Here is a 20,436-nt window from a genome sequence, read left to right as displayed (position 1 = left end):
ATTGTATCTAGATGAACTATGAAGATATCAAGTAAAGAAGCAATTCATTAAAAATTTCTTTAAAACGCCTCTGCTCCAAAACTTCTCGCATCTATTGCATATAATAAGAGTTACAACATCAGCATATGGTTTCTTTTATCTGGCAGAAATTGCAAAAAAAATATTTTATTGTTATCGAAGAATGCTTTTCTCCGCGGTTCCAAACGTTCATCTTCAAAAAATCTTTCAAAATTCTTAGGTCTTCAACCTTTTAGCCATTCCTTGAGGGTTTTCCGAATAAACAACGGCTATTAAAATAAACGAATTTCAAACATTTGTTCGTTTACCTCAATTACCTTCATTATTTACAACGTTAAAAATCAACGATGGTCCAAATTTTAAAACACTTGTTTCAAATACAATTTTTTCATTGACCTGAAAATCTATTCTCAGAAGCAAGGAAAAATACTAAACAAAATAAAATTTTACAAAAATTCTCTTCGAACATACTTTACTACAATAAAACATCTCACATTATATATTTCAAATAATTGGTCTATTAAAACTGGTTAGTTTTCAGTTTCTTGCATAGGAGTTTAGTGCATGTTTATTAAAATTCATGCTCTGATAGTTTTTAATTTTATCAACCGTTAAGCGTTATAAATAATACATCCTACCGTTAACCGTAGTATTTTATCTTAGTTTATCTTAGCTCGATTTTTTAAGCCACAAAAACTGTCAAGTTTTTCATAATTCACATTCAAAACTGTCACGGTCATTTCAACCAAAGTCCATTGTGTTAGATATCAAAAACGTATATAATAAAAATAAATGTGTATGTGCCAGAATTAATATTCCATTTTGGTATGTCGTATACAGAAATATTTTTTTTTGAAATACTACACAAATATTTTTAACATACGGTCTCTTACTATAAAAGCTTTTTAATGTATGTCTTTGTTTCTACTTACTGCTTGTTTTGATTTGATTTCACGGCGTTATCAGTATTGTAGAATTTTATTTCAAACCTTTCAATAGGTTCATTTAGCGGTAGAGAGTAAAAAAATTATTAAAAATCGATAACAACCATCGATTAAAACAACGATAATTCCTATCCTTAAATGACCTAAACATAATCTAACTACTAATATAAACCTACAAGTTTATTAATGTAGTAGTAACGCATGGTAACATTTACAACGGTTGCTGTGATCGCATTATAGTGCTTAATTCCTGATTAGTTGACAACACGCTTTCCGATTACTGTTAACAGCATCAAACATCACAAAGGAAATTGTGTGAAAATAGAGCAAAAGGTTGAACAGCGCAAAGAAAGTTGTGTAAAATATATAGAGATTCAACTAAATTAACAAATATTGAATATGCCAGCCCGTCGTGGATGGAAACAACCCAAGCAAGACCATAGTGTATACGTGCAGCAGTTGTTTAAAGATTTTCTAACGAGAAACACTGAAAAGCCTGCAGATATAGCTGACACAGATACTCGAACAAATTTCTTTCAGCGTGATTCGACTGCTGCGGTACAGCGCAAACAACCTGGTATATTTGATCGTGCAGTTTACGCACGTTTCGAGCGTGACACACATAATGGGGGATTTATGCGACAAGAACCCGTTGCCGGTTTGAAAACAGGCCTAATGAAATGGATTGACCATCAACGAAATCATCGTACACATCAAAATGTATTACATAAAACAACGCGTTCAGACGACTACCTGAACTTACCGGGTAACTTTTTTTCCGGATCTGATCAAATGCAATTGCCATTCGATGCGGCTGATAAAACAATAGGTAACGTTACGAATAATTTTGTACCGCCGGCTGCATCAACACCATTCGATCGTTTGTCTTCGTTTGGAATTTCCGGAGTCCTTTCCGACCCCGAAGAATTTCAGTCAAATACACCTAATACTTCACCATGTGACGAAAACACAATCGAATGGAAAGCATTCCTCAATAGTGTGGAAGAATATTTAATTAGTATACATCAAGACGGTAATCCTGCAAGTATATTAGAACAACAAAGAAAAGAGCTGGAAGTGCTACCCGTCAGCACCGAAACAGAGCAACCCATACCAATCATAAATAGGCCTGAATTGACTGAGCCGCAAACTGCGCTGATTCCGAGCAAACATTTTTCTGAACGCCCAAGCTGGAAAGACCATTCTTTAATAAGTAATCAGAATTACTTTCTTGATGGCAAATGTAATTCTGCTACAACACTAGATGCGCCAGACCCGTGTCCTTCTAATCCAGATAAAAACGATGAAATGATAGTTCAAACAACGAAGAAACGGAACAACGTTACATTTTTAATTGAAACTTTTTCCCAAACTATCCATGAAGATGATACAACGCAAGAGGAAATTCTTCTAGTAAGTCTATATGTACTCAAATCAAATGTTACTTAATCAACAAAACTCTTTCTTTCTTTAATTTTAGACTGCCTCTCCCCCTTCTCCCACTTTGTCATCTAGACGTAGACATGGTTTGTACGAGGAAAACACATTTTTATTACCTGACCATATGTCTACCGACGACACGCTGATGCAAAAACTGGATGCTTTGCTAGACGATGATGACTTCAACGGGATGCAAAAGGGCTTCATCGGTGATTTTGATTTTACAAGTCCAGCAAATCAAACGATGAATGTCACTTTTCCAACTCATTTTCAAATATCAGAAGATACCCTTGAAGACTCCATGCTGAACGTAGACATAGCAGAAACTCCTTTGCACTTGTCCCAAGATATGCTATCAGCAACAACTTTGTCGGTAATACGCGAACCATTTTTTTGATAATAGAGATGCACACTGGAATTCAACTGCAACAGCTCTGACTTTTAAATTTGCAAATTGTTTAGTTCCTCTATAACATCCATGTGTTTAAACTTTTCCGGATATTTGGTGAACGTATCAAGAAGACGCAATTTTGTTTCGTTATCTTGGCTGTAGTAAAGTTGAACTTGATTGACCAAGCATTGTGCTTCCTGAGCATTAAGAACTTTGGGATCGTATTCTCCCCGCATAAGTACGATGCCTTTGTCCGAGCATTCCGTGAACATCGTTATGTTCAAACATTCCGGCGCGTTTTCCTTGTGAACCTGCAATATGAACCAAGCGGTGCATAAAACTGTTGCCCTCAATAAAATGCGATTATTATTGAAACATACTTGATAATTCAGCAAGGGTGTGAAATGAACAGTGTTCGAGTGAAATTGTAGCATGATAAACTCATACCCTTGACTACGAGGAATTGGAAGAATGAATATGGGATGATGTTTAGCACGTTTCATCATCAAATTAAACTGATCCACAGGAATGGCTGCTGATACAACATCCTTATCCTTGTGGTATTCTAACCACAAATGCTTGATGTCATCCGCCGACTTATCTTCGATTAATTCCAGCCGCATAATATCACTCAATTTTCGCTGCGATGCATCTTTTGTTGATTGGTTTCCTAGTGGTACTTTGGGTTTCAGTAACTCTGAGTAGTCACGTTCCGCTTCTGTTAACCCAAATTTTGGTTTTTTCTTTTCTTTATCGACAGAACTTAGTCGCGAAAGAAAATCTTCAGGAGAGCTTTGCTGCACAGCGGCAATTTTGTTTGAATACTTCTCAAAATAAGGATTTTTTTCCTTCATTTCCTCCAGCACCTTTTCCGACTGTTCACGTGCGGACGACATGTGAATACCTCGTTGTGCTGCAAATTGACGAGAATGAACAAGAAATCGTCGTACAGAAGCGAACGCAGCCATTCTCTACACCTCAGCGAGCAAGATTATATCTTTTTGGTAATATGGACGAAATTATCCACTTTTTCGGTACGCAAAAATGCGCTTTCTATTACCTCAGCCTGTTTTATATTATATTTCACACCTTTTGCCACTGTTCTTGTGGGAACTTGTTTTTCTCCGCACAAGCACGCAACTAACTTATTTACCGTAGCCTGTTCAATCATAATGTGAAATATAATAAATTAATTAAAAAGTTATATTTCAATTTATGTAATAGATATACCGACCAAAACAATCGAATACACATTCTTTCTAGCTCACAAAAAATGACATTTCTCGAATGCATTACGTCAGGAACCGTACAAATTCAAACGTCAAACTTATGTCGTTATTTTCGTTATTCTTTCGTGAAAAAGGCATATGATTCTAGATAGTCGAGCCTATAAAGAAGTGGTCAACCTTTGAATATATTAGAAGTGACTCTTTGGAGAATTTATATATAGAAGGCTACATCCCATTCCGCAAAGAAGAAAAAGAAGAAGAAGAGGGTGTAATGGAAATAAATTAATACAAAAAAACAATACTAATCCACAGCAGAGTTTCAAATTCACAACCGAATAGACTAGAGATAAAATATCAAGCATTCTAAGGAAGTCGTCAGTATGGCCAGTCGCCAAACCATTGAAATACAATTAAATTATTTACAAATGTGTTACAAAGTTTAAAACGATATGATAGACAACATTGGCAATCTATACCATGATCTAATCTATAGCATCATGGTAATTACCTCATCCTAGATTTCATTACTCATTACCTCACCGTCGTTAATAAGCCATTAACACACGACGATTTCGGGTTCAGCTCACGTGGAGCAACGGTCCCAAGGTACTAACGTAGATTAAGAAGATTCTTTGCTATAGGTAAAATATAAAAACATTAAAATCATCAATAGCTTTCAAAATCTTATAATGATTTCTTAACATATAACAAGCAGTTCAACGGTTAACAAATCCATGAAACATATTATGGATTCCTTTATTGATTGCAATTTGTTCTATTGTACATCGTTTTACGGTTTACAGTGCGTCCTTATGACTATAACACTAATCCTATGATTCTTGCAGAAACTGAAATTCTCTGTATCTGACATAATCTTTTCCTTACAACTAAATGCGCCTGTTATTAGTAATGTTTATTTATGTGCATGCATATAAAAATATCCTTTTGCTTTTACTGTTTCTGTCTTCTCTCTCACTCCGACATTTAATACAATGCTTTCTAATTGCAGTTTTTCAGGATAGTCTCAATTCTCTACTGGCTTTGACGATTGATAGCTAGATCAATTTTACTGGCTATTGCAAAAAAAAATGCACACCAAAATAGAAAAGAGTCAAAATTTTGTTCTATCCGTTTTGTTGAAAAAATGATCGATGCAGATTTTTTTTTGTTCAACAAACAATACACGTCCGTGAACATGTTGGAGCAATAAATGTATCCAGAAAAACAAATGTGCGAAGGAAACTTATGTGGAATGAGGTTACAAGTTAAAGGTAATGTGTACTTCAACTGCTTATGCTTCAATATAACTGGAAGAAGAACGAAGTGGCTCCATCGCGATAGGAAGGGTCATCGACAATTTTCGCACGACATAAAGGACAGGTTTGTTCTCGGTCGAACCATGTACCAACACATAATTCGCAGAAGATGTGATTACATTCGAGCAACACTGGCGAGTTGAAATTATCGTGACAAATCGAACATTGACCACCACAAGCCTGCAGTTGTTCCTTTGTCGGTACGGTTCCATAACTCTGAAAAGAAATTTTTTCATTACATCATTGGCCGCGCTTATTATACATTTTACAAATTCTTCTAACCTGATTGAATGTAAAAAATTTGTTTACTAAACTAATCCAATGCATTGCCAACCCCACCTTAGTTAACAAAAACCAATGTAGATTATTTTCCATAAGAAAGTACAACTCACTTGGGGCGATTCTGTCGCTCAAATGAAATTGAACCAAGCTGATAGGAGCTGCAGACGACGGTGCTCGACCGCAAACGGTTCAGGTTTCTCAAGCACAAAGACAATTTTACTAAACGGTCGTAGTCTTAGAAACATGTCACTAATTACATGGAATTGTTTCGTTCAAAGTTTCTCTTTATACCTTTGATCGAAAACCAAATTTCCTATTTAACTGATCGCATTGCACATAGCTGATTCACACGCAGCCATTGAATCAACCAATTAAAGCACCACAAACATCGACCCCATAGCACAGCTGGTGAAAGCGTCGTGTTATTAACGACAAGGTCATGCGTTCAAAGCTCTCTTACAACCGTTTGGATTTTTTTATTATTTACCTACTTTAATAGTAAATTAATGACTGTATAGATTCATACAAAATGCTCTTATTTGTAATGAATAACGAAGAACAAAATCATTACAAAAATAGATCTAATCTGCATATTATAGTGTGAGCGAAGTGTATACAGGTTAAAGAACAAAGCCTAAAATGATTCCCATTCTTTCTGCTTCGCATAGGTGAAAAGAAATTTAGCATAGTTAGATGTACGATAACTTATTCAACTCACCGTTTTCTGTAGCAGCTTGATAAATGACCGATGGCAGAACTTGATCCTATCGAGTAAATCGGTAGCCTTAGCAACGATATATACCACGAAAAGAATAACGCCAAACATTTTTTCTGATCCGGAATATGATTCAAACAAAAATATTGTCCATGGTTGAATTGGAGCTGTTGCACGATATAGCTGGGACAGTGATTCTATCATCAAGTAAACTTTACCCTAAAAAATTAAAAAAATGATATAATACAATAAGAAACCCAGCTTTTAGCTGATATAAAAGTCTACTCACACGACATTTGTAATCTAACACTCTTGGCGGCAATAGAGTGACCATGATTTTGATAGCAATGGTAAACAACTTCAGTATCAAATCCGTTATGCAAACGACAAATAACAATGACTTTAGGGATTCTGGTTGAAAATTATGAGGCACGAACAGCATCACCAAAAATAACCTCTTAAATTCGTATACAAATATCAGCAACGTGAAAATAATTATGATTAATTCACGCAATAACACAATCACGCGCTGTTGCTTCTGTTTCGATATTTCTTGTCGTACGACCCAGTTGGCATGGTAGAACGCCAATAACAGCAACATAAATCGCGCTATACCATCTATATGATCGTAAAACAATTTGGCTACCAATATCAACAGCAGTGGTATATATCGTCCCAATGCTTCGATCAATGCGCGTGTCTCGGGAAATTGGTTTAGCGCTTCGTGAACTGTTGCTTCATCGTTCTGATGATTTGAACTTACGCTGTTACTGCGCGTAGTACCACCTGCGCCAATTGTGGGTGCATTTCCTGCCGTTGGAGTTTGTATTCCACCATTTGTCAACGAGTCGCCACTTGTGGAGGGCATACCCTCTCCTGCTCCTGCAGAAATTGGAGATTGTGCGTTCATCGTCGTTGCCGCCGAGGTCAGTCCCATGCCTGACTGATGCAGCGACAGCGGTTGATGATTGTGAAAATGATGATGATGGTGATTATAGTTGAAATTTGGCATTAGAGGTGATCGACCACCGGTCTGTTGAACCAAAGAAGGATTGTTATCTTCACCCGATGGCATCCACAAAAACGGACGGATACTCGTGTTTGCGGAAGAAGAGGAGTTCGAAATCGGATATAGTTCATTGTGAGAAGATCGCAAAGATCCAACTCCAGCCGTTCCGGTACCATCGTCAACATCAATAACAACATCACTAGTGGTTGTGTTCGCATTGTTATTTCCAATCAAATTACTTGAGTTACCCGTTTGCATTGGCGGTGTACTTGTTCCAGATCCATGTGATCGTTCGGTATTTAAAAACAGACCCGCCCGATCGGTAGAAAAGAAACTACTCGGATGTCTTGCTTGTTGCAGTAGAGTCATAAAGTCGCCTAGCACAGCATTGCTAAAATTTGAGCCACGTCTGGAAGAGGTCCCATGGGAGTTTGAGCGTGTACGGTCTACCGAAATAAATCGACTGAACATCCGTCCATGACTTAGTGAATTTCGGAAACCACTTGGTCCTGAACCACTACCACCTCCTGCCGACATGGTTGAACTATCTATCGAACCAACCGACGTTTGGCGTTCCACAGATGAACAACGAATTTGTGTAGCAGTAGCTCCCGTGGCACTGGAATCACTAGAAGTGACTACCTCACCAACGGAAGATAGATCGGTGTCCGTTACAGGTAAGTTTTCTCCTTCAGGACGAGATATATCCGTAGGAACGATAATTGCAACAGATGACGCTTCTTCTGTTGTTGATGTGGTGGCTTTGACGGTGCCCGTTTCTTCCTGAGATAGTGTCGAAGTTGTCTTTTCTGCACGCTCCAATCCCTCCTGCTGATTACGTTCCGTCTGTTGTTCTATGGTATCAGCTTTGACTTGCGTATCAGACATTTTACAGAATAGATAGGACGTGATTAAACACACCACCTCCGTTTGGAAAATTGTTTACGTATTCTATTGGGGAACTTCTCCGTCGGATGTCGGAAACGACAAGCTAGCTGCTTTCCAGCCGTGATTTCTTGTTCAATTTTCAAAATACTCCTGTCTTTACAGTAATTGCAATGTTGATACGAACACTAGCGATGCTTGCACGATATGGTCACATATTTATTCACCTGTAGGCGAGATTGAAATAATCGTAATTAAAATTTTCTCAACAATGCCGATAAGTTCAGAAAAACTGGTTTAGTAAGACCGACGGACATATAGCACAAACACACAGGATTTCTCTTCGATACAGTTGGTTCTCCGTCGATGACTCATCTTTCTCATTACGCTATAAATATAGCAAGAAATGGCTTTAGCTAATGCATCTTCAAAACATTTTACGGCGGTACGAATATGCTCTCTTATATGATATAAATCAACATTATCAAAAGATTTTTCAAGCAAAATAAAAAGTTATGAATTTCCACGCACTCATGAATTGTTTTTCTTCGTTTTTCGCTTCTTCTTCTGCAAGTACAAGCTACATTATACAGGAACACAGTTTTCTCCACATACTCTTTTTCATTCAATTACAAATTCAACAAAGACCCGGAGTACATCAATGAATGATTTCGCAACAAAATAATTTGTCAGGCTATTATTTTAAAGTTATATTCTTTTCAGTTTACGACGCTAGTTCGTACATCAAGTTCCAAAGTGTATTATGCTTTCATCTTCTTCTTCAATACACAAAGTAGATTCCACGTTATTGTAGCACTAATGAATTATTCACCTTATTCACGATATTATTTAGAAGAAATTTAGTTATTTTTTGCACTTCTACTCATTAACTTGAGAAATAGTTCGTGATTTAAGCAATTTTAACAGAGAAAAATACAAAATTTCTCAGAAAATCATCATTACCGATCAAAACAATCGACCACGCACACATGTATATATCCTCAAGATGCGTGCTAATAAGGAAGCAGTCGCAATGAAGCGCTTGACATGTTGCTCCCTGGGCGAAAAATGACATTTCTTTTGACAGTTGAGTACGCGTAAACCAGTGGTCGGCAATCAGAAAACTTTCCTGATCAAACAGCACGTTAACATATTTGCTCCATACAATCGTTGCTGCTCGAAGTGGACGGTTGTATCCAGTGTATTTCACTGTAAGGCATATGACTCTAGATAGTCGAGCCTATAAAGAAGTGGTAAACCTTTGAATATATTAGAAGTGACTCTTTGAAATATTCAAATATAGAAGGCTCCATCCCATTTCGCAAAAAAAAGAAGAAAAAAATGGCTCGACTTTAAATTATTGCCTGACTCACAGCCAAAACGATATAAAAAATCCTCGCCAACTATTATCTTGAAAACATAAATAAGCATCAGTAAAACTCAACCACGATTGAAAATGATGCATTTTTTAACAATTATGGTTAAAAAGGGAATAATGCAAATATACTTGCTTATTTACTGACTTACGTATAAACACCTTTGTCCAAAAAACATTTTTCAAATCGATTCGATTAGATCAGGGGCCTCCAAATTACGGCCCTAACTGACTAACTAAACTCCAAACTAGGCATTCCCGTGCGGCCCGCAAAGCTTTCGGTTTAATTTTGATATCTAACCATGGTTTTTGTTGTTAACAATAAAAGTTTTCAGCAAAACACACATTATTTCTGAGAACTCTTTCTGATCTCTTGTTTCGTACATTGTACAATGCATAAAAATGAATTTCAGTTCAGCGAAGTTTTCAACTTAAGTTGATATCAGCACTCCCTTGCTTGAGGTAGTACATAGAAACATATACGCTCTATTAGCATAAAAGTAATAGCTACATAGTTTACGCGTTATGACAACTATTGGTGGGTCATACTATTCACATCCCGATCGATGGGAATCCAGTCAGACCGGTGGATGCTCTCGACTCGAGCCGTTTGTGCAACGAGTTCGAATCTACGACGCTCCAGCTTCCTTGTACCAACCGGAATCGTTCACTTACTGTTCGACTATAGGTTTGCTCACGAATGGTTCCGTCTCAGTAGTAACCCACTATTATTGAAACAACATTAACTTTTCTGACCGTACCGAAACCTTTCATTTATTTCAATAACCGAGAGCATCAAACGAATAGTTGATGACGAGTATCGACAATTTCAAGAAGAAAGGAGTTTAAAATATTTTTTTGCAAAACAAGGGGAAAAAGCGTTGTGTAAAAACTGTAACAAAACATTGTCTATGAAGGAAGATTACAACCTTCATCGTCATTATTAAACCAATAAATATGGTCAATTGAAGGAAAAAGAACGCACAGAACGGTTTTCCAAGCTACACCACCAAATTTCATCTCAAATTATCTACTGACAACGAATCTGTGACTAACGCCAGTTACAAAATTGCATATATCTTGGCTAAACGACGTAAATCGTTTACTGACTGAGAACTAGATAAAGAGTGTATGTTGGAAGTTGCCCAAGAACAATGTCCAGAAATGTATAAAAGATTTTCAAATTTGTCTTTGAGAGCTAATACCATCACACGTCGTGTTTAAGATATCCGTAAAAACATCGTATATCAAAAGAAAACAAGTGCAAAAACTGTCGATGTTTTTCAATTGCAATTGACGAATCGTTGGACATTTCATCAACCTCGCAGATTTTTGTGGTGATTAGAGGAGTGGATAAAATCGTGAATATATTACAAACATTGGTTGCTATGCAAATCATGCATGGTAACGCTACCGGGGATGATATAACTGGAGTCATTTTAGTTGTTCAATTGTTAATAGAGAAACAAATGTGAGTGGTGTTAAAAAGGATTGGTTGGGCTAGTGAAGGAGGAGTGCAAAAAAAGAAATGCTCCTCAGTCTATGTTTGTCCACTGTATGATTCACCAGCAAGCGTTGTCCGCTAAATATTCATAAATTAACTGTATACTTCATCCCATAGTTAAAATAGTGAATTTCATTTGATCACACGGTCTGAATCATAGACAGCTTAGAAGTTCGTTAAAATGCAATGAATCATATTATCCAGATATGCCTTATCACACAGCAGTAAGACGGTTAAGTTGTGGAAAACGTTCAACAAGAATGCTTGAAGTAAGAAAGGATGTTACGGAATTTTTAGAAATCTCGAGCAAACAAGAACCGTTGCTGCGTGATGAAAACTGGCTATAGAAATTGGTATTTGCAGCAGGCATAACAACTTACTGGAATTTACTGAATCTTAATCTTCAAGGACAGAAAAATCATACTTCTGACATATACACTCTTATTAAGGCTTTCAGCAAAAAAACTCAGGTTATTTTTAGACTAGCTACAGATAATAAACTTAACACATTGTCCAGAATGTAAGAAAATTAAAGGAGAAGGAAAGGCAGAATTCCCAGTTGATTATGCATGTGATTTAATAAGTAACCTACAAAAGCAGGTCAGTGAAGGGTTTTCTGTAGTAGACGAAAGGCATCAGAAATAAGAATTTGTTAGAATCCATTCGAAGCAGTTGTTCTGAATTGTCCCAATGAATTGCAGTCGGAGCTTATCGAAATACAATTGAATGATAACCTGAAAGATAAATTCAAAGGAGGATTAATAGATTTACTCAAATTATTGTGGAAAAAAGATTTTCCAACATTAAGAATAATCCGTCTTAGTACATTTAACTGTTCGGAACAACATATTTGTGCGAACAAACATTTTGTCCATAGAAATACGTAAAATATAATTTGAGATCCAACTTGACGGACAAACACACGGAATCTATGCTGACGATAGGAACGTCAAATCGGAAACCCGAATGGTCCGGAATTACAGCATCTAAGAAACAATGCGAATGATATTAGTTTCAGAAGATATATACAGAAAAGTTCAAATTATTTTGATGTCATTGAAGAAATCAAGACAATGTAAAACGTTATGACAATGTAAAATTAAGAACTGCATTTATAATAAAATTGTTAATGTATACGTAATACATAACAAATATTGTGAGCAATTTTTTATTGCACAGCATTGAACATATTTTGAAAAATTATTTCAATATTTAAAATAATAATTATTTTCTAAAACATGCACCGCCGATTCCACTTGTGATCGATCTATGATTGGCCCTCAGCTGCGGCTATTACGCTCAAAGCGGCCCGCCAAGTTTGGAGACCCCTGGATTAGATTATAAAATTTGTCTCTTCGATTGTCGGCGATCTTTTTCTTCTTCTAGTTCTTGGCCCACTCACAGTGGAACACGTACATTCAATCTACGACAACTTTAGCATTACCTGATCCAACCACTGAGCTCGTTGAAATCCTCTACATCTCGCATCGAATGGGTCGCTGGCGAGCACCTGCTTGGTAGAGCATGAGTCCGGCGTGCTCATCACGTTCCCAAACCATCTTATCATTCCGGCCTTTGCCACAGCAAGGGTGTCTGTCAAACAGCTCAACAGGCGGCTCATTCCCCTTTTCAACAAATACTTTCTCACAAATGCTACCAAAGATAGTCTGTAGTACCCGTCGCTCCAAGATGGTGAGGGCGTTGGCGTCCTCCGCCCGTATTGCCCAAGACCCATTGGTCATGGAGGCTTCTTGGTCGTAGGACTTAGTGGGCCATGATTCGCCATCACAAGGTCATCGTTCGCCATCAACTAATACACTGCTTCCCAAGCGAGCTTCCTAATGACTTCCTGACGGCCAAGTAATGGCCTTGATGACTTCGTCCAAGGATGGCAAAGGCACCTAGTATCTGTCATGTCAGCATCGCAATGGACCTCTTTACTGCTCTCTGCACCTGATCCATAATCTCTGGCATTCGCTCCGTTAAGGTCTTCATAAATAACCCTTCTATCTGCCGATCACCTCTCGTTACCGCTCTGTACGTAAGGCACGCACTGAGTAAGAGTATAGTTAGAAGAGCCTGTGTAACCATCTAGAGGCGTCAGATGCTGACCCTAGCCGGAGGTATTTTGCTACACAGCCGTCCACAGAGCAACAAAATGCAAAAAAATGCAATTTTTGTCAGCTCCTGGTCGTTTTAAAGTCAAGTGTCCAGACCGCTAGAGACAGACCGACTACGTGCGTCCCAGAGAACGCGCGACCACTAACGACGAACTCTGTTCAGCGACATCGATCGACCGATCGGCCAACCCGACGTGTCGCACTCAGTCGACATGCGCCGATCAACCGGCTGCGTCCGTTGAATTCGGATGTCAGCTGCGTGCTTTTAATAACGCTCAATAAATCCAACAAATGGACTGGGCCGCCAAGCGGATCCTATACAATTATGAAAGTTGACAATTCGGAAATTGAGTCTTTTGCGCTGTTCAGAGTACGGTCCGTCCCGTGAACGCTTGCTATCAATTCTTTTAGATTTTGATGTACTTTAAATTATTTTTATTTCAATGCTACGAAAACATTCAAAAATACTCGCACAAACGCACAAATGATAATAGTATTGTTTATTTTATGATTAGGTTTGTTTAAAACCTTTCCGCTGCAAAAGTGAGTTTGAGGCCCTCGATCTTTGACTGCGTAACTGGCTTGGCCCTCGGTCTATAACTGCCTAGCAGTCTTTGCAGTCCACATGGATATTCTAAAAGGATTTTATGGTATGAGTCGGCCGTACTGATCCTCACAACAATGACGCTATCGTGAAGCTCATATACCTCATATACCAAACATATTTCATCCTTCACAGCTCTAGCTTCATCCGTCGACCACAAGTAGTTTGAGTGATAAGGACCGGTTGGTTGACTGCATCCTAGCGCGTACATTAACACCTTCACAGTCTTTCGATTTTGGAAAAAAAATTGTCACCCTTTTTTATTTGTGTTTTGGAAAAAAGTGGTCTAAAATTCATAAAATTTAAAGTTTGTATTGTATTTTGTTGAGATTCAATGCAAAAAAATGATATTTAGTTCAGCGTATTAGAACATTACCTAAAAACTACTTTTGTTGTTTTCAATATCAATGAATTCTATTTTTTTGAATTATTATTTAATTTAAATTTCATCTTTGTTTTCTTTTGACTGGAGCAAAGAATTCTATTCATAGTTTCATAATAATATCTAGTTTCTTTGTGTAGCATTTGTATGGGATTCGCTTCTGTACGAACAACAAACTGTGCACTCTCGTTACTTGAGCCAAAAACCTGGTCGTTTTGTTTTCAAAACTAAATTTCTAGTTCAAAAATACATAATTCATTCATAATTCTATAATTTCACATAATCCATGGCTGTTGGGGATTTCCTTCCTTCGAAAAATTGTAATTATTTATAAATTTTATTACAATTTAACCAAAAAAGTAAAAAAAAATCTCAACATATATTCATGGACAATCTATACATACTCATAAAAAGTGAAGCAATAGCAGCGCTCAAGACAAATGCGGAGGAATAAAAAAACCAAAACTACCCGAGCACTACTCGTGCAAATCAGTAGAGGCACACTCAGTGTGCCCGATCACAGCTCGGGCAAAACTGTGAAGGGGTTAATACTATTGTCGGAATTGACCTTTGAGGCAAGATAAGAAAAGTTTTAATCGACTTCAAACGTTTTATTTTTATAAGAAACTTTGAGCCAGTGTGGCTACATTCGCCTCTACCAAGCAAAATGATTCGAACTTCAAACGTGCGTTCACTTATCTGAGCATCGTTCCTGAGTAGATTAGCTTTTGGATTTGTTAGCAGGATCACTAGTGTTGATACCATATTGATATTGTTTGATATGCGCAGATTTAGGTGCTTACTGGATTGGCGCTATACACAGGTGTAGGATAGAATAGGATAGAGCTATAAAGATTTGGGACACAAGAAAGCCACAGCCCATAGATGGACCTAGTAGTTGATCTATTTAACTGTTATTTAGCTGCGCAAGATTGTTTTGTCCATGAAAAGTGCGCCTAGAGGTTACAAGTAATAGTATCCTGACTCATATCTGTCTGGGGAAATTAAACATGGAATGTAGTAACAGTGGCAAGAACATACGCGTACAGGATAGCACAAATGAAAAAATTAACAAAGTGGGAATAGCATTGTCCTTTGCCAAAGCAACAGCGCTGGTTGGATTGTAGACTACAATGGTCTGTTCAAGATTCGATTGAACCAAGTAATTAGGAAATAAAACCAAGTGCCAATAAACCATAAATTATTTCCTGAATAGTGTAACGAGCTAATTTTATTATAAGCACAACTGATGGAGATAATGCAACATGACTTAGAACTAAATTGGATATCTTTCATCCAAAATCAAATTTCAAGAAATTGACACATTTACATTAATATTTTTTGCAGTTACGTGAATTTGTCTGATTAACATACTAGCTTTTTCTTTGTTCTCCGTCAAGTCACCCACGAACCACGCTTCCTATAAAACAACTTTTCCGTAACCAGAAAAGATAAAAAGTGAAACATCTACACATCGGGAACCTAATGGGTAATTGCCATGCAAGAAATGTTTGGCTCCCTCGATTCCGGCCATCACAACAGGATCCGGTGGTACGAGCAGATGTTTATGGAGTAGTACACCGTGTAAGTGTTTACAGGAGAGAAATAGCAAAAGAAAATATTGATATCCTGCGCTGTCTTTATTACGCACTGTGATTTTGCAAATCAACAATGACATTTTTCTATGACACCAGAGGATACCCGACTTTGGATTGTAGATCCTCGTTTTCTTTTGTTCCAGGTCCACTTTTTTTGTTTTAGAAGAAAGGATTTTGAATTAATTCATGCACATTCATTCAATTATGTATTTAGAGATTCGTTTATCATATCCATTTCCGCGTTCTTCAACTTCATTCATGCCATCTTTCACTCTCTTTCATATTTTATGTTGTACATCACTTTACATATTTTCTCAATTGTGTTCTTTAATAATATAAAGTTAAAAATTAAGTTAGTACATTTTGCAACAAAACAAATGTTTGTATATTCATTCGATGGAATCATGTATCCAATTGGTGTATTTTGATATATCGATGTAAATATAAGGCGCGTTGTAAACAACGTCAGTAAATCCAATTGATAATAAACCAAATTGAAAAATACGACCATCAAAATCTACTAACAATGCTGACCCAGCGCTACCAGCCATATCAACATAAAACGTATCGTAGATTCGGGCACATATTTGACCTTCATTCAGAATAAGCAGGTTTTTCGTCTGTTCACGGCAAACGGCCGTAGGTACGTTACGCATCCATATCTGCCTGGGTACACTGTGCCTGGACCAAATGGTATTGTATATAGTTTGTCGTAAAACATCATCATCATCTATAATCGATATCAAGGGTAAACATATGGGTCGAATATCTGGAAATATGCGAAATAAACTTTAACACACTACAATCAAACATATTTCTCATTCTCAACCAAACTCAACTGTTTTGGAATTGAACCGTGTCCTGCATGTACAACAATGCGATATCGTTGTGAAAAGAGGTAGCATTGAAATTTGGGTGCACGATCACCCTTTCTATCCATCTCCTCGTAATCGGCAGCGAACAATTCCACGCCGATGCACAGTCTGGATCGGTGTTTAGATCATGCTCACCCAGAACGATCACAGTTGCTTTTTGTGTTGTTGTTACGTTGCTAAAAACATTTCTTGTTATGATTTTTTTTTTAATTTGTTTGCCATCAGTGCAATACAAAGCTTCTGTGATTGGCTTACGTTTTAGTTACTACCGATAATCCACAAATTGCCGTCGTCAACACATAGTGATTCGTAATCAGAGTTCCATGGCAGAAATGTAGCGTTTCCTCGGGGTGACGTAATAGCACTAGCCAAGGATTTTCGTACATCCGACCGAATGTAGGGCGTTCCCGTGCGCTGTACGAAGTTTCACCACATTTTTTATTGATTGATCTGCTGAGATCCATGTGTAATTTATCCGGAAAAAGCACTAAAAGCAATACGGTAATAAAATAAACAAGATTAACACAAATAGATAAAGGCATTGCATGTTAGAAACTCTATCTACGCACACTGTCCATTAGCTACAATACTTAAAAAAACTACCGGCAAGATGTAAACAAAAATTGTACGCATTGTCAAAGCGAATCGCACGTCCTAACCGAATGACACCCACTTTTGATATGCAAACAAGTGATGGCGAAAGAGCAGATTCACTAGTACATGAATGCTGGCAGTCACTTTCTGCCATACAGTATATAATAAAACATTTGCAAATTAGTCGTAGTTAAAATTTTATTATATTGATATACTAAGGCGTTCAAAACAATTTTTCAACTTTTTAAAATTTACTTTTCTTCAAACAAATCGGATCACGTGTTTTGCGCGCGCATAATAACTATCATATATAGGTCTGAGATGCACGTCTTAAATGATTCAATACCATGCTTTAATGACAAACGTTGAAGGCATTAATGATGACTGTGCTGTTAAGTTTAACACCAACGTGTATGTCAGAAAAATCGCTAAAAAATCGACGAGCTTGAGTTGTTATCAGTCAGTTGTTGTCGATTATCCCGACAGTCCACATAGCGCCAGAAATGAATCGTCTCCCATGGGTCAATGCGTCATTCGCGATTCTTATTGCCAGTGTGTTCGCTGGCTTAATGGATACTTCTATCGCCGATCGTCAGATACTACCAAATGAATCTTGTGGAATGCGATACTATGATAGTGATTTTCCAGTTGACTCCCGTTTGTTTGAGCATCCCTGGCTTGTGCGATTCGGTTATGAAAGCAATAATTCTGTGAACTACGTCTTTCAAGGAGTTCTAGTGAATAAAAGATATGTACTAACAACGGCGTTCGTCGTACAATTTAAGCTCTTGGGGCAACTGTAAGTTAAAAAATAGTAACTCTATAACACGAATAATGTAATGAATTCTTTATGTTTATCGCAGCACATATGCTCGAGTAGGTGAACATAATAGCTCAACTAACGTTGACTGTGAAGTGTTCGTTTCAGAAAATGAAACGTGTGCTCAACCCGTTCAGGATATTGTCGTAGACGCGATCATTGTGCATCCAGATTACGACGTGATCCAACAAAACAACAATATTGCTCTCGTGAAGCTAAGGACATTGGCCAACATAGATAGCCCTTCGGTAGCTCCTATTTGTCTATCTGATCGAGAACTTCATACAGAAAGCCCTATTTTACTGCTCGCTTCCTGGTGTGGTCGAAGGGAAACAGGACTATCGTTGATACCAAAGCAATATCACATGAAACAAATCAGTCCCTATGATTGTCAATTACTCATGCCCAGCTACAGAGCGACTATGTCGCAAGAGATGTTTTGCATAGTTTTCGACGAAAGACACACACTGCCTACTGAACAGGCTCAAGAACCAAACTTACGCGGTGGCGGAGGTGCACCAGTTTACACAGTACACGAAGGAAATAAAATTGTTCTGCTCGGATTGCTCTCGTATGGACCACGTTATCCAGCTAAGCTCCACGAGCCATACATCATCACATCCGTTGCTCCTTTTCATGATTGGATCGTGGAAGTGATAATACGAGATTTGGAAAAGCAAATCCTTGATACCACGATATCTTAGTTTGTATCCAACAAATTGTGATCGTGAAATAAATCGTCTCGGCGTAGTTGAAAATTTCTTAAGGGAAATTTTGAAAACACGACCGCAGAAAATATTGTGAGCATAAAAAATGATTTATGGTTTATATTCATTCGTCAGTGTCTCATGGATCCAATTTACATAAGAGGAAATATTCACGTACAAATACGGATCCAGGTAGGTAGCGTTGAAAACTCCAATAGAAAGAATCCCAAGTTGAAAAGCTCGATCCTGATGTTCAATCAGCAGCGGTGACCCAGAACCAGCGATAAGCCTCGTTTCGATCCGCTTTGCATATTGGGCGCAAATCTGTCCATTGTGCAGCTCAATTGCGTTTCCCAAGATCTTTTGGCATTCCTTTTGGGGAATATATTTTATTTGAACTTGTTTGGGTGCGTTATTTTCCACCGTCCAAAGGGCATTGTATGTGATTGGATCATGAATTCGAGCAGGAATAACTGGGGTCAAGGGTAGACAAATAGGTTTAACATCTGGAAAAATCGAGGAAGAAAAATGTTAAAACATGGATCATGTTATTAAATGCTTTGTCGTGTATCGTCACTGAACTGTTTGTGTAGATGACATTTCTATTCAGCATTATCAAAGCCACATCTGCTTCATACGTATCTTTCTGAAAGTTTGGATGGGTGATCAATTTGCGTGGTAAACGTTCCATTATCGTCACATCATTACACATTTCTCCATTACAGATCTGTTTGGCTGATTGGCTGTCATATTCACCTAGAATAACAATCGTTCTATTCCAGAAGAAAAGCATTAAGTGATTAATTGAAACAAGAATATACACCCCTCTCTTGGCTACTTACTCATCAACTACTGTCGAATGCGTACAAACAACAGTGGTAAGTACATGACGGTTGGTAATTAGTGTCCCTTGGCAGAAATATTCTTCCTCTTCAGGATGCCTCAAAAGTGCTAGCCATGGATTTTCGAACATTCTTCCATTTTCTGGTTTTAAACGATCGGTGTACGGAGTGTCACCGCAGTTTTTGTTCAAAATTTTACTCAATTCGAATTGAGCCCGATCAGGAAAGATCCCTAAAACACTCACACGATGATACTTATTCCAATTTCATTATGCTCGATGCAATTGCAACTTACAATCACCACAACCGTCTGCGACGACGACTAGCGCGATCAACAATCTTACATCACGACGCATATTGATTACCACCTCTGTTGTTTCGTTCTGATCAACCAACTGCCGCTCTTCGACATCACAGACTTGCTTTATCTCTAAAATAATTCCTAGGCACTACCCCACCAACGGATTTTTTTTCTTTACTTGCTCGGTGCGACTGTCTCATCCAGTATCCCGGGCAATCCGTGGGGTTTTCCGTGTGGCTATCGCTATTTTATTTACATACGTAGTCAGTACGATTTAAATTCCGTTTGCATATGATGGGAATTTAGTAGCGCGTCTAAATAAACATACCCGTTTGGTTGAACGCTTTGCAATGAAAAAGATCAAAAAATAAAATAAAATACACAATACTCAATAGGCCTTTTTTTCATCAATTGTTAACGAACCGTTTATTTCACATTCTTTGTATTTTTACTCACTTTAATCAAACTATTTCACCGTCTACAAA

General features: G+C 37.7%; 5 protein-coding genes across 7 annotated transcripts; 2 read left to right on the top strand and 3 right to left on the bottom strand.

The window, feature by feature from the left end:
• The first annotated feature begins 1,361 nt into the window (after positions 1–1,361).
• On the top strand, positions 1,362–2,799 carry LOC128724630 (uncharacterized). Its single transcript, XM_053818356.1, has 3 exons — positions 1,362–1,995; positions 2,347–2,375; positions 2,443–2,799. Exons 1-3 carry the CDS (start codon positions 1,362–1,364, stop codon positions 2,797–2,799), a joined length of 1,020 nt encoding a protein of 339 aa, XP_053674331.1.
• Positions 2,499–12,239, bottom strand: LOC128721944 (ATP synthase mitochondrial F1 complex assembly factor 1). 3 transcript variants are annotated; one of them, XM_053815753.1, is made up of 4 exons: positions 4,028–4,052; positions 3,854–3,952; positions 3,174–3,706; positions 2,499–3,104 (listed from the first exon to the last, which is right to left on the bottom strand). In XM_053815753.1, exons 3-4 carry the CDS (start codon positions 3,687–3,689, stop codon positions 2,844–2,846), a joined length of 777 nt encoding a protein of 258 aa, XP_053671728.1. In that variant the 5' UTR covers positions 3,690–3,706; positions 3,854–3,952; positions 4,028–4,052; the 3' UTR covers positions 2,499–2,843. The 3 variants fall into 3 exon arrangements, with proteins under 3 accessions (XP_053671728.1, XP_053671729.1, XP_053671727.1); XM_053815754.1 differs by lacking the exons at positions 3,854–3,952; positions 4,028–4,052 and adding an exon at positions 12,224–12,239 and having other exon boundaries at positions 3,174–3,709; XM_053815752.1 differs by lacking the exon at positions 4,028–4,052 and having other exon boundaries at positions 3,174–3,952.
• Positions 4,748–8,232, bottom strand: LOC128721946 (RING finger and transmembrane domain-containing protein 2). The gene is made up of 3 exons (XM_053815755.1): positions 6,625–8,232; positions 6,339–6,554; positions 4,748–5,554 (listed from the first exon to the last, which is right to left on the bottom strand). The coding sequence occupies exons 1-3, from the start codon at positions 8,230–8,232 to the stop codon at positions 5,321–5,323; spliced, it is 2,058 nt and encodes a 685-aa protein (XP_053671730.1). The 3' UTR covers positions 4,748–5,320.
• A 2,642-nt stretch (positions 12,240–14,881) lies between the features above and the next one.
• Positions 14,882–18,908, top strand: LOC128724619 (CLIP domain-containing serine protease HP8-like). The gene is given in 3 exon segments (XM_053818345.1): positions 14,882–14,950; positions 17,878–18,080; positions 18,145–18,908. Coding segments are annotated over 3 exon segments (933 nt in total). The 3' UTR covers positions 18,806–18,908.
• On the bottom strand, positions 18,904–20,006 carry LOC128724609 (serine protease grass-like). The gene is made up of 4 exons (XM_053818334.1): positions 19,946–20,006; positions 19,651–19,882; positions 19,391–19,581; positions 18,904–19,314 (listed from the first exon to the last, which is right to left on the bottom strand). The coding sequence occupies exons 1-4, from the start codon at positions 20,004–20,006 to the stop codon at positions 18,920–18,922; spliced, it is 879 nt and encodes a 292-aa protein (XP_053674309.1). The 3' UTR covers positions 18,904–18,919.
• Positions 20,007–20,436: the final 430 nt, after the last annotated feature.

This window comes from Anopheles nili, chromosome 2 (assembly GCF_943737925.1).
Source record: "Anopheles nili chromosome 2, idAnoNiliSN_F5_01, whole genome shotgun sequence".
Taxonomy (NCBI): Eukaryota; Metazoa; Arthropoda; class Insecta; order Diptera; family Culicidae; genus Anopheles; species Anopheles nili.
Note: the sequence above shows the minus strand (reverse complement) of the source record. Positions and strands in the feature narration are given on the sequence as shown.

What these genes read in the sequence shown, in the direction of transcription:
- LOC128724630 (XM_053818356.1), top strand. Translation starts at nt 1,362, where the DNA reads ATGCCAGCCCGTCGTGGATGGAAACAACCCAAGCAAGACCATAGTGTA. An exon ending in AATTAGTATACATCAAGACG is followed by an intron (nt 1,996 to 2,346) that starts GTAATCCTGCAA and finishes CTATCCATGAAG; the next exon opens with ATGATACAACGCAAGAGGAA. An exon ending in CGCAAGAGGAAATTCTTCTA is followed by an intron (nt 2,376 to 2,442) that starts GTAAGTCTATAT and finishes CTTTAATTTTAG; the next exon opens with ACTGCCTCTCCCCCTTCTCC.
- LOC128721944 (XM_053815752.1), bottom strand. Translation starts at nt 3,761, where the DNA reads ATGGCTGCGTTCGCTTCTGTACGACGATTTCTTGTTCATTCTCGTCAA. An exon ending in CACCCTTGCTGAATTATCAA is followed by an intron (nt 3,105 to 3,173) that starts GTATGTTTCAAT and finishes TTCATATTGCAG; the next exon opens with GTTCACAAGGAAAACGCGCC.
- LOC128721946 (XM_053815755.1), bottom strand. Translation starts at nt 8,232, where the DNA reads ATGTCTGATACGCAAGTCAAAGCTGATACCATAGAACAACAGACGGAA. An exon ending in TGTTAGATTACAAATGTCGT is followed by an intron (nt 6,555 to 6,624) that starts GTGAGTAGACTT and finishes TTAATTTTTTAG; the next exon opens with GGTAAAGTTTACTTGATGAT. An exon ending in TCAAGCTGCTACAGAAAACG is followed by an intron (nt 5,555 to 6,338) that starts GTGAGTTGAATA and finishes ATTTCTTTTCAG; the next exon opens with AGTTATGGAACCGTACCGAC.
- LOC128724609 (XM_053818334.1), bottom strand. Translation starts at nt 20,006, where the DNA reads ATGCGTCGTGATGTAAGATTGTTGATCGCGCTAGTCGTCGTCGCAGAC. An exon ending in CATTCGACAGTAGTTGATGA is followed by an intron (nt 19,582 to 19,650) that starts GTAAGTAGCCAA and finishes CTTCTGGAATAG; the next exon opens with AACGATTGTTATTCTAGGTG. An exon ending in AAATGTCATCTACACAAACA is followed by an intron (nt 19,315 to 19,390) that starts GTTCAGTGACGA and finishes CGATTTTTCCAG; the next exon opens with ATGTTAAACCTATTTGTCTA.